The sequence below is a fragment of the Ornithodoros turicata genome, chromosome 3 (assembly GCF_037126465.1).
Source record: "Ornithodoros turicata isolate Travis chromosome 3, ASM3712646v1, whole genome shotgun sequence".
NCBI classification, from domain to species: domain Eukaryota; kingdom Metazoa; phylum Arthropoda; class Arachnida; order Ixodida; family Argasidae; genus Ornithodoros; species Ornithodoros turicata.
This window is the reverse complement of record NC_088203.1, coordinates 45,479,931-45,506,590: the sequence shown is the minus strand read 5'-3', so window position 1 is coordinate 45,506,590 and position 26,660 is coordinate 45,479,931. Positions and strand designations below refer to the sequence as shown.

At 45.2% G+C, this 26,660-nt stretch overlaps 2 protein-coding genes across 2 annotated transcripts in view; both read right to left on the bottom strand.

The window, feature by feature from the left end:
* Nucleotides 1-26,660, bottom strand: part of LOC135386986 (endoplasmic reticulum aminopeptidase 1-like) — a 142,173-nt gene that overhangs the window by 92,706 nt on the left and 22,807 nt on the right. The window lies entirely within an intron of this gene.
* On the bottom strand, nucleotides 1,735-24,768 carry LOC135387667 (uncharacterized). The gene is made up of 5 exons (XM_064616773.1): nucleotides 24,284-24,768; nucleotides 23,417-23,956; nucleotides 7,255-7,535; nucleotides 6,356-6,553; nucleotides 1,735-1,798 (listed from the first exon to the last, which is right to left on the bottom strand). Exons 1-5 carry the CDS (start codon nucleotides 24,719-24,721, stop codon nucleotides 1,735-1,737), a joined length of 1,521 nt encoding a protein of 506 aa, XP_064472843.1. The 5' UTR covers nucleotides 24,722-24,768.

Sequence of the window (26,660 nt, the reverse complement as noted above, 5' to 3'; positions counted from 1 at the left end):
TTCAGTGACTTTCATCTTTCACAAGTACTTGTTGTCTGAAAATGCCGACCAGCAACTGCTCACGCTTGGTGAGCTCCCAAAAGATGTCATCGAGCACTGGAAGCTAAACTGCAAGAGGCCACCGTCCGGAAGGCATTACAGTCAAGCGACAAAAAAAAAGTGTTACGCTTTATTACCACTCATCGAAGGCATACGAATACATTCCCAGCCGACTCGTTATGCCATCAGAACAGACAATACGGACATGGTTAAAGGCGGTTGGTGTCTGGCCCGGATTTACCGAAGAAGCGCTCAATCACTTATGAAGCATGCACGAAGCCTCCAGTGAAAGAGAGAAGATGTGCAGCATACTCCTCGATGGGATGAGTACAAGGAAACGTTGTGATGTGACAGGTGGGAAGATGATTGGCTATGTAGATCTAGGAAATGGACCGACGCCACAGGAAAGCAACGACGTCCCACTCACTGGCGATGGGCTTATTTTGATGGAAGTGGGAACCGCTGCCCAATGCAAGTTCCTGTTTGGTTATTTCCTGGACTGCGGACTCTCCAGTGAAGTTTTAAAGAACATTGTCACCCAAGCAACACTGTTGTTGGAAGAGTGCAACCTCAAAGTTGTTACCATTGTCTGTGATGCTCCGCTATCACAGCCATGGATATGGGGCAAGTAATAACAAGTAGCAGTAAATTTTCTTTTGTATTTATGTCCTGAAAATGTCCTTAATTTTGTTCCCATTGCATTGTAAATCAGCTCGCTAAGCGCTGTGAGCCAGTTAAGGTAGCTCGATTTCTTCTGTTTTGTACAGGAATAACTGACCCAATATAGACTTCAACATCGACTCAACACCTAAAATAACCATTCCCATCTGTGCCTGAGAGACTGACAGCTTTCCAAATGCTGGTGAACTTTTAAGCTTTCTAGCCATGCTGCTGCACTAAAGCAGTACAAATTAAAGAAGCAGCACCAACTGTAAACTAGTCAGTGTGTACCACATCACTATAGCGTAAAGTGGGGCTATTTGAAGACGGGGGCAAGTTGAGGACAGCTTGGGTTTTTCGCGTAGCATTTTCTCAGCAACATTTTTTCTCGTCTGTGACACTAAGGTGAACACAGTCGTTGTCTGGACTTTGAAGTAACGTGTTGGCGTTCTGCACGTTATTTTTTAGAAAGACGTGAGACGCTGTTTTGCATATGTGGTCGAAGTAAGAGGAGCAGTTTTGTGTCCCATGTGTAACTTTCGCGAGCATTGACTTCGAATTTGCTGATTTCTGCTTGTATGAGTATGTGCAATGTATGACTGTTAGTGACCACGTTTCCAAATGTCAATTAATATTTGAACCAGGATTGGGATTTAACACTTAATTAACTCTGTTTTGCTAAACGGAGTACTTGTAACTGATTCATTATCACGTCACCAACTAACATTTCTAAAGAAGGACTTGAGGGCTGACATCAAGTAAGATCAACCCTTCGGATCTGGGTACAAACTCAACCATGCAGCTTTGGGGTGCATAATAGTAAAAAATGGTTAAATAATTTCGTGCATAAGTTTTCTGTTACTGTGATTGAGATGTACTTTTGTAAAGTACTTTTTCCAGCCCCGCAAACTGCAACTGGCTTCAGTGTTCACGACAAATGCATCGTAATCGTAACATCTAATTGAAATGTCATATAAGAGCAGAAGCAACATTTTGTTACACCTCAAACTATATCTTTTTTTATTGTCCAGAGATTTAGGAAACAGAATAGGACTTCTTGCCCTCTGATGTTTTGACGTACTTGATAAAGTTGTAAAACCTGCAACAAAACAAACAAGAGAAGTATAAACAGTTTTGTCTTTCCCTTTTGAATTTAACAAGCAAGTTATATTTCACCATGTGTGCACTTTTGTATTCTCTTGTTGATGAGAAAATTACAGGAACAATAATGCTGCAGATAGATCCAACAATGACCTGTCATCTTCATGAAGGTGAAAACTTTTCTTCACGCGTGCTAAGCAAGACAAAAGAAATGTACAATGAAGGCTGTACAAAAACAGAAAATCTCCGTCGACTAAAATTTTATATATGTGGATGCTACCACATCGTGTAGTTTCCGTCCAAAAGTAGGACTAGGCAAGGTTGTTTGATTGTTGTTGATGTGCTATACCGTTATAGCACATCAATATAGATGAGGGGCAAACACAGTAGACAGCGTGATGGCTGCAAACTCTCAATTGAAGATTTATTCAACAGAACAAGAAATTGAAAGCATTAGTAGAAAAAGCATAAGTAGTGCCCATGCAACGCAGAACCACCTTAATCTAGGAGAAGGTAGGATTGAGAGAGCAATAAAGAGAAATGACCGTTGTGGCCGAGATAGGAGAACTCTGCAAATTGAGGACCAATATGATGTAGTCTTGTGTGGCTCACTGCAGGTGTGACACGCTTTGAACAATTCCAGTACGGGGGCTTCAAATACAATGAACTTTCGCTGTTTCAGTGGGCATTCAAGTGCAGAGGATGCATCCCTAGAAAATTAATTAACGTTCCCTAGTCATAACTGTACCTCAACAGGAAGTAGTCCTCTACCCTTCAAAGAAGCTAGTATATAGTTCTCATGGGTTTCTTCTCCTGCTGTTGGTGTCATAATAATGTTCTGCACCTGCCCAAACACGCCAAAAATATCACGAGTCTGCAACACGTAACGGATCTAGTGATTCTATCTGTGGACTTTGCATATCTGCTTTCAGCTATTTCTGTCATGTCAACTTGAGTGCCTGGATCACACACACGAAGCAGTCTGGCGCCGCTTCAACACTGAAAGGCTCCTCGGAGATGAACGAAGATGATTTTTGCATCCCCGAACACCAAAACTACGCCAGTCGATCTCTCGAATACATGACACAGCACCCACAGACATATCATTCACTTCCATTTTTTTACTTCGCTACCAGCATGACCACCCACGACGTAGACAATAAACCACAATAAACGCCTAGCAGATGGCGTTGCGGATCGTAGCTCGTAGCGGCGGGAGCGGCGGAGTAGCTGAATGCTTTATTAACGCTTTATTAATGTAGAAACTATGGAAGTGAGCGTCATTTTTAAAATGGCGTTTAGCTGTAAGATAGTGTGCGTCAACTTTGTTCTCTACAAAATTAACTCTCACGCGGTAAGGGTTGGCCAATCTATGGGAGCCCTGGACCTGAAACCCAAGTTGCTCTTTTTCTCCGTTCGTAGGCAGCACCGTCCATGTTCCGGCAATCTTCAAAATATTTACACGTAAAAAATATGCCGAATTGAGAAGTAATGCTTTCTGTGTGTTATCAAACAATGAAGTTGTGCACGAGAGTGGGCAAAAATATGGGGGTTGTTTTTCACTTTTCAGTCCCTTTAACGAATTATGGTACAGTATAGGCGATTATTCTGACTGCTATGAACAAAATAGTTCAACTGTCTTCAACATCTGCATAGAATATTTATTTCACTTGTCTACGAAATGTTCAAAATATGACAAAACCTGACTGCTGAAAAATCTGACTAGTGTGCAACACGGCCGCCGTCCTTTTTTTGCTCATTCCCGGTTGCCAGCACATCAGCTTTCGAGTATATTCAAGGTCGTCAACCTTAGCAGAATCTGCATTGTACACGGTACTAGATAACGCAGCCTTCACACAGTCATGCAATGTCGAGTGACCAGCAGGCCTTTTGTCGTTGTCATGCTTCTAGGAAACAACTGTTCAGGTGATAGCTCTCAAACAGCTGGTGTTTTCGGGCAAGTGTCAGGGGAATATTGATAAAGTTGTGCACCCTTGACGCATGCTGCTTAAGAAACTGGTGCTTTTCCTCAAAGTGAAGGCACGAGTACGGCGCCCAAGCTCACAAATGATACGAGGGTAATGTACAATGTAGTGCAGTTTAGGGAGCATGTGAACATCTGGATACGACGCCAGAAATCTTGACAGAAATTCCGTTCTTTTTCCCTCAAGACACTCTGGGCATCCGGATGGTATCTTGTCAGCAAGCAGAATATCAGAAATTTATTTGAAGCGAAGAAACGTTTCGCACTTTTAGTTTCCTTCGGGAACTATAGCACCGAGAATCAATGGCAACAAACGGAACAGGCACCACTTCTGTGAGGCAGTACCTCGTATCGCTCCTGCATCATAGAAAAATGCGATGCTCATTTTTCGGGTTTGTTTCTTTTATCGTTGATGCCATATGGGAACATGCGCACGCGAAGGTGGTCATCGGAATTTAGAACTTCATCTTACACAAGTCCTTGCAGGGTATAGTGCATGACAAAAATGAAATTTCCTTGCAGGAGGAAGTTGATGTATGACGTCAAAGTCTTGTATCTGTACCAGCGCCGACTTCTCGCGTACACCATCAAAGTGGCTCAAATCTGGATTTACTTGAACGACCTCAAGGACAGCCAGATGAAATTCCGCATTACGAACAACACAGTTCACTTCACTTTTGATTTCATGAAGGTCACTTGATCTCCCCAGACAGAACCGACAAAACCTTCCTCTGCTGAAAGTAGACGTGAAACCACCCATGGCATGCATTGGCAAATTGTCACCACAAAAGCCAACAACGTGTACAAAAGCGTTCCGAGCACCTGCTGGGGTCACAACAAGAACTCCACTAGAAGCTCGAAAGTAGCCCACCATATAGAAAGTTCGAATCGCGAACAAGCGGTACGAGGACTACGTCAAGCTGACCTTTCGTGTCCCGGTACTTGGCTACCACAGACAAGTGAATATATTTCGATAGAGCGAATATATTTGATTTGTGATCCAAACCGTGGATGAAGACCTAAAAAAGAAAAATATACCACAACAAATTTATGGGCGCCACGCTTGGGCCCAATGGGCTTGACAACCTCCAGTTCGTCTGAGTACAGAATGATGTACACGGTACTTGAAAGTAGATCATCCTGCAAGATGTTTCCACGTTCCTTCTGTAGCGTGCCATCCCGGAAACTGCAGATCATCCCTGGGTTAGAGGGGGGACGGGGCCCTACCAATCGTTGGTGATTCGAGAACGTTTTTTTTTATCACTTTCTCGATTGGCACACACTAGAAGGACTGATATTTGTCATTTGCATACTGGTGTTGCTCTGGCTTTACATAACGAAAGTGTCCTCACTCGCGCACTCACTACGCGTCCTCACTCATAGTTGCTAGCCAGGCGAAGACGCCCCACATTTTGCGAAGCTACGCTGTATTATACCAGTATCTGTTCCCCACCAAATCCTCACACGTTGCTTCTTGCGTGGCGAGTAATCTGCACGAGCTCTCCTCTATGTTTTACACAGGTCTTCACTTTGTGAATATGATTTTGCAGGTACATGCGTGCGTGTGTGTCCAGGTATTTTCTTTCGCTCTCTCTTGCTTTCTCGCTGGAATTGTTGTTATTACAGCACTTGTCGTTCAATAATATTTTGTTACCAGGTGGATCAAGAAAGCGCCACTTTTATATACGGCGAAATAAATCGAATATTGCAGTCTTCCAAAATTACACTCCGGGTTTGAAAATATACCTTCAAGGGCTATATGTTTATATCAGGTGCAAATAATATACCTTCAGGGAGGTATAAAGTTACTATACCTCGAAGGAGGTAATAGTGTTTATATCTCAAAAGGTATGCGCCCTGGGACAAGCCGTTTATACCCTAAAGGGTAGAACACCATTAGAAAGGGGAATCGAGGGGATACCCTCAAAGGGGGAGTGAAGAGAACACCCTTACAAAGGGCCATGAAGAGAATACCCCCACAAGGGGGAGTCAAGGGAACCTCCCAAAAAGGGGAATCAAGGGAACACCCAAAAAAGGGGAGTCAAGACAACACCCCTAAAATGGGAGCCAAGACAACACCCTTAGAAAGGGGAATCAAGGGAATACCTTTACAAAGGGGAGTAAAGAGAATGCCCACATAAAGGGGGTCAAGGGAGCACTCTCAAAAAGGGGAGTCAAGAGAACAACCTTAAAGAGGGGAATCAAGAGAACACCTACATAGAGGGGAGTCTAAGGAACACCCTTAGGAAATGTGAAACACCCTAAAGGGAGTCATATGTGTGACGAGCGTGAACACCCCCAAAGGAGTCCAGCACACTCCACCTTTTCTGACAGTGTACCAGCGGCCGTGCAGGGGAGCCAACTCGTTCCAGAATGTGCAGTACTCCTTTCATGGCAAAGATAGAGGAATACATCTCGGTACACGGAAAGCTCCAGACACCTTCTGACTTAGGCCATCGCAAGATGTCCCGTGGTAACCAGTGTTTTCTTCCGTTCCAGAAAAAACGAAATACAAGAGAGTTGATTTTAGCTGTGATTCTGGCTGGGGGATACATGATACGGGCAGCATACCACAACATGCTACAGAACACTGACTTGATCAAGAGCACCCGTTCTTGGAAAGAGAAGTTGAACGGCTGGGCCACTTCAATTTGTCCAGAAAGTTTCTCCAAGATCACGATCCAGTTTCGCTCGCTGGCTCCGGCTTGTGTGAAAAGCACGCCGAGGATGTTTATTTCTGGGGTGTATATGTCTGGAGGAAGTGGCAATCTGAAACCCGCCACCGTAAGCGCCTTTGACTTTCGTAAATTCAGCTGGGCTCCTGAGAGTTTCCCATACTGCCGAAAAATCTTGAACGTGTGTGTTACACTGTCGCTGTCCCTTAGAAATAAAACGATGTCATCCGCATAGGCTGATATATTAACTGCTCCAGTCCCATGGAGAGGAAACCCATTGATGCGTGCAGATGGCGCAACATTACGAACAAATGGCTCGAGACTGATTATAAAAAGCCTGGGGGACAGCGGGCATCCCTGTCTGACCCCTCTTGTGACACTAAAAGGGGCTGATACTTCTGCATTGACGACGATTTCTGAAGATATATCGCTGTATAGGTTTTTCACCCACTCAGTGAACTTGGGAGGAAAACCAAAACACAGCAGCACCCACAGAAGGTAGTCATGCTCCACTTTGTCAAAAGCATTCTTTTGGTCCAGGGACAGCAAAATACTAGCTTGACCCCTCTAGTTCATATAGGCTAGCATGTCTCTCATAAGTGTAAGGCTCCCGAAGATGTTTCTACCTTGCACTCCACATGTCTGGTAAGGGCTTGCGATAAACGGAAGAACTGGCTCCAACCTACTGGCAAGCACTGTGCTCAGAATTTTGCTGTCCACGTTCAGGAGCGTTATTGGCCTCCACGCGCCAGGGTCCGATGGATCACTGTTTCCTTCTTTTGGTAACAAAATCACCCGACCACATTTGAAGGAAGCTGGCATGACACCAGTGTTAGAATCCCATTCAACAGGGCTATCAGACCCTTTCCTATAACCGGCCAGAAAGGCTTGTAGAACTCTATGGGAAACCCATCTGGCATTGGAGCTGATCCCGTCTTCATGGCTTGGATGGTTTCGTATACTTCATAGGGGGTGACTGGTACTGTAAGCGGGGTATGGTACTCTGCCGGCACTTGAGGAAGATTTGAACAAAAACCCTCTGCACTAGGCGGGGGACATTCTCCTTGCCGTCCAGTCTTGAACAGATTAAAAAAAACAGTGAACCGAGCTAGGATCTCTTCCTGGTCATATGTAAGGGAGTCATCATCACGGCGAACGCACTCAATTCGGCGCCGTACATTGTGACCAATTTCAGCATTGTGAAGATAGCGCAGCATGTCTTTGTTTTGGATCGGGCAATTACGACTTCGCAGGATACAAGATGCCTTGGTAAGCCATTGTAAGGTGCGTCTCTGCTCCATTAGCAGTTGGTGCAGATTGTCTTGTGCTAGTAGAGTAGCTGCGCCACCTCTTTTTATTATCTTAATATATGTTATAATGGTTTTGAGTTTGGCAATGTACTTTGCTTTCTTTTCTTTGCCGGCGTGTACGCACGCTTGTCGCCATTGGTCCTTACAGTCATCCCAACGTCTGGATAAGTTCTCACTTGCCGTTAGCGTGGTGGTTATAACACCTGTTAGGGATTGTACGGCATCCGGCTCTCGTAATAGCGAAGTATCAAACCGCCAGAAGTGTTCTTGAAAAGGTTGAAGTTGAAATCCCGTAAGTTCAACTAGCACAGGGAAACGATCTGAGACGTGACCTGTGGCAGCTGGAAACATCAAGACTTCACAGTCTGAAACATTTTGTGATAAGCTGTCGGAGACGTAAAAGCGATCCAGTCGTGAGAGTGATGTCCCGCGGGACCATGTGTGACAGAACGTATTCGGGTGCACCAAATTCCAGCAGTCTTTCAATTTGAATTGCGCAACGAGCTGGCGGAGTTCACGCGCGTGCCAAGCTGGCCGTAATGCCCATTGGCCTCGTGTGTCTTTGTTTGCGTCCAGGACACAGTTGAAGTCGCCGCCAAAATCACGGGGTGGGGGGTCGAGCAGAGACACATCCAGTTCTTTGAAGAAACTGTTGGCATGTCCTTGACGAGCTGGAGCGTACACATTGATTACGCGCACTTTATCCGAACCAATGACAAGCTCAACGGAAATAACGCCCTTCCGAGTCACTTGTAGAAGTGCATCTCGACACCAATTGATGCCCGAAGAACAACGAGTGCAACCCCTTGCGATCTTCGAGTCGCAAGAGAGAAGAAAACTTTCACATTATGGCTGATTCTCGAATTCCACAACGTCACTCCACTTCGTGAAGTTCGTTTCTTGAACAAGCACAATGTCACATATTTGAGCACGGGCTAGTTGTAGGACGGTGTGCTGTTCGGTGTCGCTTTTGAACCCTTGTGCATTTAACGTTAGTATTCTTACTGACATAAAAAGGAAAACATACACCACCTTACCCTATTCTTACATGGACTTCTTCATGGTTATCTATCTCTCAACCCCTCAGGTGTGTGAAATAACTTGCATAGCATATGCGAGTACAAATAAACTATGTTGAGAACCCGCCTTTGTTCAAAAACTGTTGTAAAAAATAATAAAGCGCGAGCAGGGTAACGTGTTAGGAAGGCATGTATTGCTGTACGTAGAAAGCTATTGGTTTTGCCAATGCAGGAGATCAACTGGTCTTTCATAGAGCACTTCCACAAGTTGCAAGACACTAAAGGTCTGCGCGCTCCCAATAAATTTTGGAAAGATCACATTCAGTATCAATGCGGCTTCAAGCGGCTATCAAGCGGCTTCTGTCCTGAGGCAACTACCTTCCCACATTGAGTATCAAAGGCAGATAATGAAGGTGCGACAGATAATGAAGGTGCGGTTAGCAGCGCAGAGCTTCAGTTCCTCCGTCATCAAAGCCCTGATGTTCGGTATGGAGTTGGGCGTCCCAGGGTTTGAGGGCTCTAGTGGAACTGCCAATTTCATCGGAGGTGTAGACAGGTACGACAGCAATCAAGGACACAACAGTACGAGGATGAGACTTACTTTTGTGTACCTTTTTTTTTCTATGGCATGTGACCTCCTCAATACCCACACACCGAGAGCAGAGCTCGTGACTTCAGCCCCCACCCCCACCCTCGTCAAGGATCATTTGCCTCACAAAAAGAGGAGATGCTGACCGTCTGTAAAAGTATCCTGACACTAAAACTGCCATCAAGGAGGCTCGCCATCCTGACCGGAAGGCGCATGTCAGTCTTTAGTTTGGCATTTTCCTTGAAAAGCGTTGCTGAGCTTACAGACATGCTGTTCCAGAGAGAACGCCTGCAGGTGAGTGGTAAAATGTGACTACGTGAATATCACAAAAGGTAGCACAAGAGAGAGCGCTCTCTGTACAGGTTACCGATACTGCTACTAAGGCAGTTATAGTTTTACAGACACCTAAGATACTTTCCGAGATTTCTGGGTGCATCTTACACACATTACTTGCTACCAGAGATGCACTGTAATAGCTGTCTAGTAGTTTAACTATAAGTACTAGCTACTGCGTCAAATTGTAGTCTAACGACTAGTGTAACTACATCAAGGCCACAGGCGTTCGAACTACTTTGCAACTACTGCAAAGTAGTTATAACATCATTTATAACTACTCTGATATTTTTGCGCGTTGTTTATATCTATGGTTGCTCATCTGTAGAAATGGCGCGTGGGTGCAGAGAAGGAAGAAAAAAAAAAAAACAGCGAGCTTCCACACTCTGAACATCACAGCATATACATACTGCCGGGTGGTACAGTCATGGCTTCCAGTTCCTGCAACTCATACGCAATACTGAGGTCAATTCAACGGTAATATCCCTTTAGAGGGTTATCGACCACATAGGGAAGACACCATGTTGAAGAAAAAAACTGCGGCGCACAAAACTTTGAAGCTGCTCACGCTCCAATAGTAATACTTTCTGCCATACATACGTGCTTTTTTTTCTGTTTCAAGCATGAATTGGGTTAATTTACCCGACTGACCTCGAAACATACCCTTCAAAACGGCTTTGAAGTGCCAGCCTGATTGAATAGACCCAAGTATTCATTACACAAGTACTCGTCCGCAACGCGTCTCAGTTTTCCATCGACACACCCTTTCCAAAGTTCCAAAATAATTCCACACACAGCTTGTCTGGCTCTTCGAACGAAGCGTTACTTAAAATGTTCTCACTTAGAAAACCTTCTGTACAAATAATGGCGGACTCGTCGTCGTCCTGCGTTTCAAAGCGTTCAGAGCCGTACCGAACCGTAAGCCGTACCGAGCGTTCAAAGCCGTACCGTGGGCGTACTAAGAGGCAGGTCGTGCCTCCTCTACTTCAAGGTCATTTGTAAAAATTCTGCACTCTTGATTCCATGGGAGTTCACAGGATTTTTTCCAGGGGGGGGGGGGCAAAGTTGATGATGATGATTGGATTGGGACTTTTGTTGCACAGGGACAACGGGGGGGGGGGGCAAAGTGCTTCCAGGGGAGGGGGTGAACAATCTTCCACCGCCCCCTACTAAGTGTTCTTATGGAGGCTGGTGTTGTGGAGTGTGCGGGTGTTCAGAGGTTCCTATTATGGTGTCCGAGAACAGTCATTACGACGCATGACTAAAGAGCGCACTATTTTGACAAGTGACCTTGGACCTCCGGGGGCCGCCCCTCCCCCCCTTTGCCCCCTCTCGGTGCAACCGTGCTATATTCATAGATTGTTACGATTTTTCTCTGATGTCATACTAACCTCTGAATACCCGCAGAGTCCGCCACGTCCGTCTCCAGGAAAAGAGGTAATGGGGTTAAACCCTTTGCCCCTCCCTCTTTTAAAGAAATTCCTGGGAACGCGCATGATCCGTACACAGTACTAACGCACACGAGCATGGACAGAAATACAGATATCGACAAAATGACCAACAAATGACGGACCGAAACGGTTCTGACACGCCCGTGCACACAAGGAGTACAAATTCTCGTTACCTTATACACAAAAGAAAGAGGGAGAAAACGGAGAGGAGGCAAATAAATAAATCAGGGATTACTAGCACACTTCCCTTGTGTCACTGTCTCAATTGACTGTCTATAGGAAGTCAATTGAAATAGCAACACGAGGGAATTGTGTCAGTAATCCCGATCACAAGATTAATATCCGTGGCTTCTGTGCAATCTTTCGTTGCCCTCATACAACTGCGAAGCGACATGTACGTGCCAGTGCGCCGTTCAAAGTAAAATAACTTCCAAGGCGGTTCCTGTAGGGCGTCTCTCCGACGTATTCGCTAATTCCCAATCACGGCAAAGTCTGTTTGATCTGTCGTGTACCTACCTACATCAGCGAAGTGTGCGGCCGTATAGCTCACCAGCGCGGAGTTCAGAGCTGTGTGAATAAGAAAGGCAAGCCTGACTGACGCTTGCACAAAGTTCCCCCGAATGAGCCAGGAAAAAGCAAGACGCTCACTTTAACTCAACGTTAGGATAGAAAGATTGATACAAACCTTCGAATGTTCAGTCTATACTTCCGCGAGAGCGATTATCAATCACCGCCGAGCTTTCTGTTGTACGTCACCAATGGAACAGCAGCAGGTATTCGCCCGCTCGGTCGGCATGGCGACGCAGCTGCACACACGTCCACGTAACACGCGTACACGTACGTCCCCACCAGTTGTCACGTCCCGATGGCGTTGCTCAAGAACCTCCTTGTGCGACAGCACAGCACACAGTGCCAGTGCCAGTACTACACCAGGAAAATGTACAGGACGCACTCGCTGCTCATAAAATCCTCAGCAGCAAAAAGCAAGCAATGACAGCACTATTGTGGAGCCACCTGTTAGCCACCGAGCTAACTGTGCGATGAAAGCGGTCAGCCCTGGCCTTCAGTGTTGGCAAGCGTTCAGGTATCGCTGTATAACGTCAGATTCGTGCTGCACCACTCGTTCTTCCCGTGGTGTCAGCGGTGCCAAAAAAAATTGAGGTCTTGTTGTTGCCAGCCTTCAGATCATCCGTTTTGGACACACGCAGCCGGAGAACGCCTAGCGTCTCTGAAGCGGTAGCAGACGCTCCGCGCGGTATTGCTCAGCTCGATCATGTGATCCCAGGTCCAATGACGTCCAAAGTATCCCCAGGTCCAAACTATCTATGCGCGTTCGTCATGCTATCAAAAAGGCCAAGCGAATTTTTTTCGGAAGCTGTAATCTAAGATAGGCAACAACAGTAAAGAATTATGGAAATACATAAAGTACATTAATAAGGTATCTGTGGGTATTCCTGTCGTTACATCTAATGAGCAGCTCATAACAGATGACGCTGAAAAAAAGCAGAGTTCTGAATGATTATTTTACGTCACTGTTTGGTTGCCATGGTGCTATGCAATCCCCTCTGTTTGACGCAACCATACAGCATCCTATGCCTCCCGTATCGCCATCTAAACAACGCATTGCTAATCAACTCCGTAATCTTAACACCAAGAAAAGTGTAGGACCTGATAAGATCTCCCCTGTTGTATTTGAAGACGTGTTCCGATATCATAGCTGCTTATCTCTTTGTACTGCTTAACCCATCGCTGATTACAGCTAGAGGGTTTAGAGCCCTGCAAGGACCGACGTTTTCGGGCCCGACCCGGCCCGGGCGCATCGAAAAATGGCCCGGTCTGGCCCAGACCCGTACCTTCATGGTTTTATGGGGCCCGACCAGGGTCGGCCCGGTAACTAAGCGAATAGGCCCGGTGACAAAAGGAGTACAGCCTGGCCTATTATTTCCAGCCCTAACATACGCGTTTCTAGCGCTTATCAAACAAATTTATATATAAATTTATAAGAACAATTATTATTATAAGACAAGTGCTGGCAGTTTAACACCTCAACATTACGAGACCAAATTAAATCCAGAACACATGGTGGGCAAGCGCGTTATCGTTACACTAGTATGAAGTTTTTGCGATGGTAGAGGATGTCCTCGACAAACTCCTTCTCCCAATCCCTACCCCTCCTGTTTTCCGGACGTGACTGTGTAACACGTTAGGAGCACGGAGTAATGTTAAGTGGCTTTGAAAATGTTCTGAAGTGTTGAATCATACGCATAATGCAGTGTCCTTTGCTTGTTTTTGCAAGTATATGCCCAGGAATGACGCAAGCACGTGATCATATGAACTAGTGGGTGGTCAAAATGACGTTCAGGAAGTTGCAATATCACATGGATATACTCTTCTGGTTCGAACTTCTACTGGAATCGTATAGCGTGAGCGTGTTTTCAACGCAAAAAAGTAAGCGGATCTTCAGCGTTTAACTGCACTAATCCTGCAGAAAAAGGACATAAAATATATCGCGTAACCTTGGATCCTGCCCCTTTGGAACTATGATATCAGCGGAAACGGAAATTGAACTAAGGGGTGTAGGCACTTGTCACCAAATGCCGTGCTGTGTACTTATCATGTTGAATTGTGTGTTGCTGTGATAACATTATCAACTCCCCCCCCCCATAATGTGAAAAGAATATCACAGAAGAAGTCACAGAGTAGTCACAAACTAAGAGGAAACGACTACATGCATAATTATTCTCAGCGTGCAGAAGATTGCTGCGTAAAATACTGCCTGTACATTTTGTTGTGTCATATCTGAAATGTTGGTTGTTATCTTTGTTATCGGAAGCGTCAAATTGACGGCGTCGTAAGGCCGCGTACCCACATGCGGAGAATTTGAGCGGAAACGCAAACGCGGCGAGGTAAATTCTTGCCGCTGTGCGGGAAAAGCCACCTCCGCTTTCCGCTTTTTGGCGGTCGCGCAGTGCACGATTTTTAGCGGCATCCGCACATGCTCGGCCAATCAGGAAGTAAACGGAAGTTGCGTGCGTTCTTGTTTCCTTCCGGCCTCCCGCAGGGACAGCATTGACTGCGTCGTTGACTGGAAGGTATATGTCGCGGTGGCGCTCACGTTTTTCAGCCGGCGAATTTATGACGGAAATAAAATGTCATTACTGCTTACATTATAGACCGTTGCGTTAAAATTACTTTTTGGGTCGACACTGGAATAAAATTTGGGAGTGCAGATAAGTAAAGTGTAAGATATTGGCTGTCATATAGTGTCACAAAGTTGAAAGCAAAACATTGTTCACAAGAAAAGAAGGCGCTATCGTCACAGCGAGTGAACCCAAAGCCTGCGTTTCTTGCGTCTCTGATGTTGATATCGCAAAAGCTGAGATGTTAGACAGGAAACGTTCACCATGTCAGTAGCTCGACTTCGCTGTCGTTCGCAATCTTGTCAAGCTTTCGCTCTGGAGAGTCGCGGGCGGAGGCAGTATAGTTGGGGTGGCATGCATACACGTCCGCTTGCGGCAGGCGGTTGCGCACATCTCTACCGCATGTGGGTACGCGGCCTAACAGATCATTTCGCACAGCAAAAGGTCGCGATTTCAAAGCGCACGCCAAAGGAAACCGAAACTTGCCCGACCTGTCATCAAATCTTATCTTTGCCATAAGAAAAGTACGTGCGAAGTAGTTGTTAAAGGCCTTTGTGTGCCAGGCCTTCTCCGGCGAACTCATCTTGGTTGTTGTTTAAGCCTGAGTTTGAGTTTCATTATAGAAAGAAAACGAAAGATATTGAATTCATCCCCTGACGAACTCTGCTACTCGCACAAAGGAAATGAAATGAAAGGAAAGAGAAAAAATGAAAAGATGACAAGTTAAAACTAGAAAAACATTGCCCCTCCCGGTCACCGAACTGTATACGTGCACAGCGTAGCTATATCACCTTGAAATGAACTGAATTGGCCGAGTTTATAATGTTTCGCTTTGCTCCAATTGAGCGAAATTTCGAAGTTCGAAGACCCAGCATGCATAGTGGCACCTCTCAACTTGAAAACCACCCATTGTCCTCCATTGTGTGAAATTAGCTGCGTGACGTGCACGAGCCTGTCTCTCCTAAACATGTTTGTTGTTTGTCTGTCCGAACCCGGCCCGGTCCGTGGTGCTGGCGTATTTTGTCGGCCCGAGCCCGGCCCGGCCCGGAGCACACATACAATAACAAGCCATGCCCCACCCACCAGTCTGGCCCGGGCCAGGTCGCGAGCAAGGGAAGGGCTTTAGTATGGTTCCTTCTGAATGAAAAGTGGCCAATGTTGGCGCAATTTCAAGTCAAAAGACAAGAAATGTGCAGATAATTACAGGCCAGTTTCTCTTTTATGTGTATGTGGCAAAAATCATGGAGCGCATTATCTATTCCAACATTACCAGACACGAATAACGATTTCTTTTCTCCAGCGCAGAATAAATTTCGCAAAAATTATTCGTGTACTGCACAATTGATATCATTCTATCATGACCTCACATCACATTTCCATGTGCATGTTCGAACGGATGAGTCTTTTTGGATTTCATGAAGGCGTTAGACACTGTTGATCATAATATTTTACTATACAAATCAATGTTTTTGAAGTTAGATCCTCTTGTATTCTCCTGGCTCTGGAATTATATGACCAATAGAGAACAGCGCGTTGTATTATACGGGGTCACGTCACCTGCAGCTTTCGTCACATCGGTTTGTTCTACGGGGTTCAGTTTTAGGGCAGCCATTTTTTAATCTATATTAATGATTTAATTAATACTGTGCATTCACGTATTCGATTATTTGCAGACGACTGCGTAATTTAGAGAAGTATTGAAACTGAGGACGATTGCAGTGTACTTCGAGTGACTTGACTAAAATTGAACGTATGATGGAAAAATTGAGTATAACTTTAAACACGTCTAAATGTAAATGTGTTGCTTTTTCTTCCAATAATTACAGCCTGTTTTACCAATTAAATAACATGATTATTGATGCCGTAGATGATTATAAATATCTTCGCGTTACTACAAGTATATAAGGAGTTAAAATGGGACAAACATATAAACAGAATTGCAAGCAGTGCCTGTAAAACACTGGGTTTTGTCAAAAGATATTTCAAAACGGCTCTTAGAGATATCAAAGAAACTGTCTGCTACTCATATGTCAGTCCGTCCTTAGAATCTCGTAGCGCTGTTTGGGACCCCCTGAAATAAATCTTGGCGACAACTAGAAAACAATACAAAACCAAGCGGCTACATTTGCCTGAAATAATTACTCTTTTGATGCACATCCTAGATCCATGATGCGATGGCCTTCACTCGAATGCCGTAGGAGACAATCTCGATTAAAACTTTATCTTATATATTACGGACTTACAGGCATTCCTCGAGGGCATTATCGTGTTTGACCGAGCTACACTTCAGAACGTGTAGACCACGATTGTACGTTTGAACCCTATCGTTTTCACATGTCCGTTTCCGTTTTTTTTTTTTTTTTTTCTAAAAGAGTAGGTTGGAAGGATGGAATAGTCTACCACGCGACTTTGTTTCCTTTTCAAGTGGAAGCATCATGAGCTAGGGTTCAGGGCACAAGCAACGTGACGCACAACGTAATCTCGTCACCAAGACATCTATCAATCACAGCCTGCACCTACAAAAGGAACGGATCTACCAAGGCACTCCGCAGTCAGCGACATTTGTACATGCATTAACACTGCGTTTGTACCCTCTAGGTGAGAACAGTTGTTTCATAGTCTACTTTTGTATTGTGAGAGCCGCTGACTGCAAAAGTGTTATGATGTCCCAAAAAGGCGACGATATTTGCATTGTATGTCAAAAAGAGTGTAACGCGCGGATGACGCATACTTGAACTGCTGTGAATGTGCATTTCTATACCATGTTGGCAAATGTTCCGGTATAACAGAACAATTGGCCGGGAAAAGAACTTTTGACCGAAGCAGATGGAAGTGCTCGACATGCGTTACAGCCAGGGCCCGTAGCAAACCTACATCTAAAGATACCGACAGTGGTGTGACAGCTATTCAAGATCAGCTGAACGCTATCAACCAGAGCTTCATGTGTTTTACAGACATTAAAACGAATGTTGATAAACTGCTGTCAATGAAAAACACCGTTGACAGCATTGAAACGGCGATTGAAATGCTTGCGAATAAGTACGACGATATTCTCCTTCGCATCTCAGAACAAGGTCGGGAACTGCGGGACGTCAAGAAGCGTGTTGCTGTTCTTGAATCCGGTAAAAACAGTGAGTTCTTGCAAAAAAGTGCAAACGGACATTAATAAGCTGGAGCAGTACCAACGGCGAAACAACATAGAAATCCATGGTGTGGAGCGAACAATTGCAGAAGACCTCTTTGAAAAATTCAGTCTTGGAAGTACCTGCACTCAGTCGCGAAAACGTTGAAGCGATACATCGCTTAGCCCCAAGACCCAACAAAACGGCGCCAGACATTGTACGGTTTATGAACAGATTTCAACGTGACAGATGGTATGATCGCAGGAACAAGCTTAGGTCTGCGCCCAATATGAACTCTACATCTAAGAAAATTTAACTCAACAGCAACGAAATCTGTTTTGGCTAGCGCGAACGTAAACAAGGGAGAAGGGTTACGCGTTTGTGTGGACGTCGCCGGGTGCCATTCTTGTTCGTAAAGGTGAAGGACAGGCTGTTATCCGTATCGACACAACGACCGACCTTGGAAAGATAGCTTGAAATGTAACCCGCCTCACTCTTAATGGCTCTGGACAAATATCTTTCTGTGAGTGAAATACGAAGATTGAAGAAGCCGCAAATGTTAAGTATTGTACACTTGAATGTGGCAATCTTTAAAGAATAAAATTGGTCAGCTTGAAGCATTTATTTATGATCTATCAATAGAGATAGACGTGTTGATGCTGTCCGAGACATGGTGCCAGGGACCATTTGACTACTTCACTTACGCAGGGTTTGATCACTTTTATCTTAAGAGGACATATCACATAGGTCTCAACTCAAAAATGAACTTTTTTCTGCGATAGATGGCGCCACACGCGCGGCCTTCTTACTCCTCCAATTTTGTAAGAAGTCTATCGCGTCTCTGATTGGAGGACACGACAAGCCCACACGACAAGCCCACGTGACAGGCAGAGACCTATGAGCTGGGCTGTGTTTCCTTTTCATTTATTTCATTTTTTTTCATTTTCATTTATTTTCATTTTCATTTCCGCAGAAATGTGGGCCAGGTACAAAAGGCATAAAGCCTGACGAGGTACCTGGACCAGGAAATATTTTTAGATTTTTATTTTTAGATTTCCTCCTTTCCCCGATTTGGTTTTTGCGCGGTGGATTTGGTTGTCTCGCGTTTGCTGTTTGGTGTGTACGTTTTACTGGCATTTCTCGAACATGCCGTGTGACTATCGCGTACCGCCGTTACCACTCGCTTTCTCGTGGATGAAGATTGCTCTGATCGGTAGCAGCGGGCTAAAGCTTTTCACCCGATACGCAGAGACTGTCCGTGGAGGTGTCTATTCGTGATATGGTGATCGTAGTTTTCAGTTTTCGTGGTGTCACAGGATCACTTGTCCCTGAGAGTATCGGGGGACTCCAGTTGAGCTGAATAGCGTGCAACATCCCGTAGACAGTGCAAGATTCCGTTGCAAAACATCCCTGCTTTTCTTGCCAAATTTCGATAGGGTTTCGCACTCCCCTTTAGAGCATTGCGCGGGCCTTGTGGGGCCGGGCTTTACGTTTTTCGCACGTGCCCGTGCCAGGTTCGGACTCTACAACACATACCATGGTGCAGCATGTACGTCAACAGACTTCATGAGACTCGACAGCTGAATTTTTGTGTCCATTTTCATGCCTATTTCGTGTAACGGGTCTCGGTTCTTCTTCTTCATAGGGGTTAGGAGATGTCAGCCAGATGGCTACGGCTTGCTACTCCAAATTCCACACACATGCACTCACACACGTTGGGGCCCACAGGCGTGGTGGCGTTATTAATTTTTCCGAAAATAAAATGCGTACGAAGTACTGGCACATGCCTACCAGGAATTCCGGTTTATTTGTATTGCTGTCTTTGTGAAGTGCTGTTTGCAAAAACATTCCGTATATATGTTCAAATATCTTTTCCAGCACAAGGTCTTTACCAGGAACAAGGAGGTGAAAGAGGGGATGCTTTCACGGGATGGCTATCACATTTCGACGGGACGGGGTTATCGTGCCTAGCAGGCATCCTCCGCACAGCCCTCGTGAAACGCTACGGACCATGGCTGAAAGCACCGGGTCCGCGTCGTGGCATCGTACTCAAGCCAATGGAGTCGTGTGAAGATTGTCGTGCTAAGGGACACCCCACGAGTGCATGCAGGCCTGTGCGCTCACCGTGGTGAACGCTCACCATTTTAGCCGCCATGTCATGACGACACAGAACGATGTTACCACTGTTACCTGCTGTATTATAACAACCACGTCATCTGATCCCCAATCCTATGCTCACTTCTGTCAGCAGCAGCAACGTAGTCAAAGCTTTTTCTAACCTGTTCCTCTGCCATCGCATACTTTGTCCCATGATTAGTGTACAAATGGCCCACATCATACACAAGACCTGCCCGATAAAATTTTGTAAACAACTGTCATCATTCCGATGGAAATTTTGTAATGGCTTCATGCCGTCTGCCAGCTTCCGGCTGGGCTGTCTGCTCGTTACCCTAGGCACCCTGAGACCAGTAGTTTCCTTAGAAGTTGGTCCAGGGCACATATGCCCCCCTCCCCGTGATATTTCCTGGAGCAGAAACTCTAAACACAGCGAGGTGGTGCATGATAATGCGTGTGAAATTTGAAATTGAAAGACTACTGCATTGCTTGCCACTATGAGTGCGAGTCACTGATGCCCACTGTAGCCTGAATGAGATGGCTGGGTATTTTCCTACGGGTGCAACTCGTGCAATATATTTTGGTTAATAAAATATATTATGCTTCATAGCAAGCTTTTCAAGAGAAAAAATGTATTTCTCCTCAAATTCGTATTGTGGTCCGTACAGATGTGTTTGCAGTGTTCCCCCGGTCTCAAGTTTTTCTTCAGATGAAATCTGGTCAAGGTGACCAATAGCCATTGTTAGTAACCACTGGTTCACAGATTACTGCAAGCAGAAAATCCTAGACAGCCAGCACCCGAAAGATTAAAAAGAAATCAGTAGCACGTGTTCACTATTGGTAGATTGGAGATATTTTATTGAAGAACGCAGCATGTATACATCGTCACGTTTTCTGCATTACTTATGCGTATCAGCTCATGCTTGTAGCCTCAGAATGTTCATTCGTGGATACAGTATCCAACAGCACATTTCATCATTGGCGATGTGGCATACACACATAATGAAGTACCATACAGTCCGCTGCATGTAGGCGCACTTTGACATGAAGGTCTCGCACATACGGCATCAACATATAGCATCCTGGTGGACAGAGCCAGGTTCATAATATGGGAATAGTAAAAACTTGGAACGTGTTACTCAGCAACGAGTTTCCTTTTTGAGCAATGAAGTAGCAACTGATAGTTGCTTTTGCCATGCTTGTCAGTTGGCAGCTAAAGCCTCAGAGTGTGTGTTTATGGAAAAAAAATGTCCAACAGGGCACCATTCATCATTGGCCACATAATGCTGAACCAGGTACAACACTGGCAAGGGCAGGTGCTTCATAATCAGGGAGAGAGTAGGAAATTTTCAAATGACAGGTAAAGACAGTAACACTTAGGAAGTTTGACCTTTGGGCGTCTGGCCATCATATTTGCAGTAGTACTGGATACCTGAATCTGAAAATACAATTTTCATATGTTGAAATGACACCCAAGTAAAGGCAAGATGGCAAGAGGACGTAACGCAGAGCGACATGTTGGGATGTTGCTCGTGCTCAACAATGCGGGGAACTGCGACAGTTGGGAGACAGCTCTGCACAATGATACTTACCGACCTTGTCAAAATATCAAAATGGATTCATACTCAGGATGTCGACATCTGAACAGGCTGGTGGAGCTTCAAAAGTGCTAGGAATACCATTCATGTTTCTTTCCACAATTTTCATACACTCAAGCAAAGGTAGAATACCGTGATGGCCTCACACATATAGCATCAACGTGTGGACGTGTTTCAACCATGCCTGGGAAGAACGACGGTTTGGGACAGCTTTGCTATATCTTCATAAACTCAAGCCAAGGCAGAATACCATGATGGCCTCACACATGTAGCATCAACGTGTGGACGTGTTTCAACCATGCCTGGGAAGAACGACGGTTTGGGGACAGCTTTGCTATATCTTCATAAACTCAAGCCAAGGCAGAATACCATGATGGCCTCACACATGTAGCATCAACGTGTGGACGTGTTTCAACCATGCCTGGGAAGAACGACGGTTTGGGGACAGCTTTGCTATATCTTCATACACTCAAGCCAAGGTAGAATACCATGATGGCCTCACACATATAGCATCAACGTGTGGACGTGTTTCAACAATGCCGGGGAAGACGGTTCTACGGTTGGGAGATTGTGCACCATTCTCATACTTAGATCCTCACGTGCTGATGGCTGGATTCAGATTTCACACTCTTACGCCATGTTTAAAATATGACAAGCATCGCACGACTAGTCTGTGGATTTATACATAGAAATATATTAATATAAATATTTAGGAAAATTGAAAAATATGCACAGATATGCACAGTAAAAATGGAAAAAAGGTAACTTAAATATGAAACACAAACGTGAAGATATGCAGCCTGAGCCAAAGTCGAAGACATGTATATGGAAAAACATTCAGTAAATTATGAAGCAAAATGGATGAATATGCATTAAAACACTTGGCAAAGGTGGAGCCGCACAAACTAAATGACACGTAAATCCACAGTCTAGCCATAATTACAGAACAGCGGCAGGTGAGTTATCTTTACCAGTCTTCCGTCTCTTTCTGGATGAATCGCCCTGATTGGAAGTTGTTTTGGCGGCATCACAGAGCGAGGCAACCTGATGGTCACTCTTCTTGTTATCTCTGAGCTGCAGCCCACGGGACTGACGAGGGTCAACCAACTCGGTAGAAGGCTATGCGAGTAGAACAGTTGAAGGTGGCCAATCATTTTGCTCCAGAAGCCATCATTTCTCTCGATCTTCTGGACAAAAATTTCCTCGCCAGAATATACCACAAAAAGACAAAACTGACGTCGAGTGATGTGGAGCTGTCCCTGCACCTGATAGTGGTAGTCATGGTTTTCCTTCAACGAAATATTACCAGAGTTATCAATAGTGCAAAAGGTGATTTTTTTTTGCCCGCACTCCCTCCACAGGGGTAAGGGGCCGAGCCGAATAAGGGCACTTCACTTCCACGACAGTGTCATCACCGACAAGCCCATCAGGTGTTGCAGCAAGGTATGCAAACTCCTGATCAACAACAAGGCCGCATGGTGAAACAGTCACCCCTAACTCATCCTGCAGCTTAGCAATTGCAATGGGCTCAGTGTCGCGACCATATCGGAGAGCCTCAGTGTCAAAATGACCATAGAGCAAGGAACGAACAGTACTTGCACTGCTCGTTGCATCTCGCATCTTGCATACCTTGCCAAAATTAGAAGCGGTGAGTCGCTTTCGCCTCTCCTGCATCCACAAAGTTCTCCCTTCTTGACCTCGAGTATCAGCCTCGAGCTGCTCTGCATCTGGTTGGGAGAGCACAAGGGAATCCTTGTACGCCGCAGCAGCTTCAACATAGTCATCGTGGTTCATGTCTGGAGCATCCACTATGGAACCATAGTGGTTGTCGCTGGAAGCACGCTTGCAAGGCGCACCTTCAAGTGAACGCTTACAGCGAGCAGCCCCAGAACTCCGATGCCTTATGCAAGCAGCACGAACAGCTGCTTTACGCTTCAGCATAATTTTTGCATACTTCCCAGGGCTGGTGTTGTACACTGCCTTATGTAGAGCACGATGGTACTGCTTAGAGTTGAAAGACACGACAGCTCCTGAAGCCCGCATTCCGAATGATCCCCTCTGGGAAAAGTTTATTCTTTTACCGCCAGAAAACTTTGCAACGAGAGAATTGAAATGTTCTGCAGCATTATTGTTAACGTCAAGGATCAAGCTGCTACCATTGTTTGCCAAACGACTCATCGCTACAAGGATTTCATTGAAAAGTCCGCATTTCCTGAGCTCTGGGACGTGATTGACTTCCCCTTCTTTTGGACCACTGCAAAAGTAACCCACACATTTTGCGTGGTCGCCGAACACATGGAGTGGCCCATTACGGATATCAGCCACCAGGTTCCGAATCTGATCTTGTTTGCTGAACTCGGCCTGCTCTTTGCGATAGTGAATAGCCCTAGCAACTCCAACTCTTAGTCGAACAGCATTATCCAGAAGTAGCTTCTTCAACGATGGGGGAATGGGGGTTGTTCTCTTTGCCAAAGCAACATCTCGAAGACGACTTACATAGTTTCGAAGAAGGTGGTTGCGACATTCTACCTTCTGAACTACCTGATGCTGGTACGGTGCAGCTTCAAGAATTGACTTGTATGTGCTCGAATCACCGTCAGCGATCAACTGCAAGTACTTTACCCCGTGCAACTCAATGCTGCGCCTGAAGCCTTCAACGACGATATCCTTCTCCATACTGGTAGAGCTGCTGTCCCAGTTCTTGAAGCACAGATGCTTTTTTGGGCTCGACCCTGCCTTGGAACTTGCGCACAGTGTACAAAATTTGTTCCGGACGCCTAGGAACAGTACTTTCTTTGTGCGGTACCCAACAATTACAGCCTGCAAAAACGAAAAAATGTCAGGATTGTATTCCACAAAACTCTACCCCCAATGACAATGTTTCGAGGAATTATGCATTTGTACGCGTATCATACGAATTAATGCCACAGGATGTATACCACTCTAGAAAGTGTGTTTACCAAAAGACAGCAGTGCCACTAATAGCACCAGAGGGGTCAACTTTTTCCTCCAAATAAATGTTCATAGTGTTCTTTCCACAAATGGTGGGCACAGACTTCCTGTATATCCCGTCTGCCAAGCGGTGTGCAAGATAAATCCTCCTTTTTCGGGCACCTTTATTAAGTGTAGATAAAAATTTTTACTTACCAAGCCAGAAAGAGCGTCGTACTTGTTCTTGTATGAACGTTTGCACCAAGCACCATCGGCAACGACCGTAATTATAGGAAAACCGTCAGCATCGACGTCCCCAGCCTCCCTAGCTAACCGAGCTTCCTCAATGCCTGCTTTTCTTATTTCTTCCCAAGCTGTTTCGTCGATTCCTTTAGCAACAATATCCTGATACTTACTGTACGTGCTACCAGCCATGCCGGGTATGTCCAGAGCACCTAGGAGCTCGCGAAGGCCTGAGAAACCAGAACCTATAGACACGATACCGTTCACTGCTGAGGAATTGACGTCCATGCGTTGTTGAACAAGTTGATCAACTGGTGCCTCTGTTGTGACTACATCTTTCCTCAGACACATCCTGCACTTCAAACTGAAAGAGCTACACAGACCTCGCCGATGTTCTGATACAATTTCCATGTCAGCCAGGCCGCAACCAAACGGACTATGTACCGACAAACTTTGCAAAGACGAGAAGAAGTGACCAATCTCCACTATACGCCGACCATTCACACTGCTTGTGCGCTGACTCTGTGTCTGGTGAACATTGCCAGTATCGAAAGATGAAGATCGACTGGGTGTAACAGCGGCAGTGATTGGAACGGGACTTGCTCTGGAACCGGCAAGCTCGTCACAACCTGAACTGCAGGGGACTACATTATCTACCTCAGCTGAATCAGCAAATGACGAATTTGAAGGACGAATTTCGCTTGTGCTCGAAGCGAAACAAGCATTCCGACCGGCATCAGTTACAGTTTGAGGAACAACACTACCACCAAAGGTTGAGCCTACAAGGGTATCTGCGCGATGTGGAGTCGTCGAAGTGCAACGATCACTGGGAACAGCACGGCTGGAGCATCCTGCATTACCAAAATCTCTCAAATCCGCAGGCTCCGTCACATGCCTGCCTCTACCACGTAAATTCGCAAAGTCCTTCTTCTTACGTTTCCGTTGTCCGTAGACGTGACTTCGAGCCATAATGGGTAAATACTATGAACACGCAGAAAACACACAAGGACAGAGAGCAAATGAACAGGACAAGAAAGTGAAAAAAACGCGTAACTTAGCCACGAATTGGTCACTTCAGGACGAACCGCCGAAACCACGGACGCCGATCAGCTGCTGCGCAATACGCGGATGGTTACGAGCGGACTACGTTCGGGCGCTGCGAGCGGACGGCGCCACCTTCCGGAATCAGTGGTAAACGCCTTGGATGCATGCCTGTACTCACTTTTAATTCTTTTTCGGAAAAACAGAATGCTAAAAACACACAAAAAACGCGTCATTTGAATCCTGAAACATGTCCCCGGTTAACCTCAGAAGCGGATTGTTTTTATTTGCTTTCATTTATTTATTTGGATTTTTTGAAGCTGTAGCGACAAAATTCATTTCTTTTTCTTTTTAAAAAAAAATTACAACGCTAGAGCGATATTTCAGTTCCCAGAGTTAAGATGTCTTGACGTCACCTTTCCGATGAAAGTTTCCGCATTCCGATCTGTCTCGTAGTTCAGCCACAAAACCTATGCAAAGTTCACATAGAAAACAGAGGGGTTCCCACCTTCAGGGGTCCGTAAAAAAAAATTACAACGCTAGAGCGATATTTCAGTTCCCAGAGTTAAGAGATCTTGACGTCACCTTTCCAATGAAGGTTTCCGCAATACGATCTATCTCGTAGTTCAGCCACAAAACCTATGCAAAGTTCACATAGAAAACAGGGGGTGGTATGTCCTCTTAAGAGGATGGGGTGAAGGCGGATGGCGGAGAAAAGGGGGCTCAAACGCCCAAAAGTTTTATTCTTCCTTGAAATCAATGGAATTTGATTATGCATTAAAGATGCTCTGAATTTTATAAAAGAACCGTGCCTGTATTACTGGGAGAGCAGCTACCGGTTTCCTATCACCTATAGGTTTCTCACGTATGGAATTACTACCATATTAATATTTTCTTTGCACGATCTGTTGCAATGTTAACAGTAGCAGAATCACGCAAAAGCAACCTTGGTAAAGCGCTGTTGAACGGCTTGTGCGGCAGATCCACATTGTTTGAGCCTGCTTTTTGCTAAAGTTATGAGGCAAAATTTTCGCAAAAGCAACGTTGCATATTCGACGTCTGTACTTCTGTGACTTTCCATTACAGTTATCGACGCTGTTTTCACGTATGACAATCTACTGTTAATTTGTCTGCAACAAATCCACGTTATATTCACGTTCAACATTTGACATGCTGAATTGACTACGTAAAATCAGCGCGGAACCAATGTTCGCATTTTGCGTTCTACATTGTTCAGCAATATTCAACGTTAATTCTGCATTCTACCAACAATGTGTGTTGACTGGGTTGCTGCGTGGGATGCAGCATA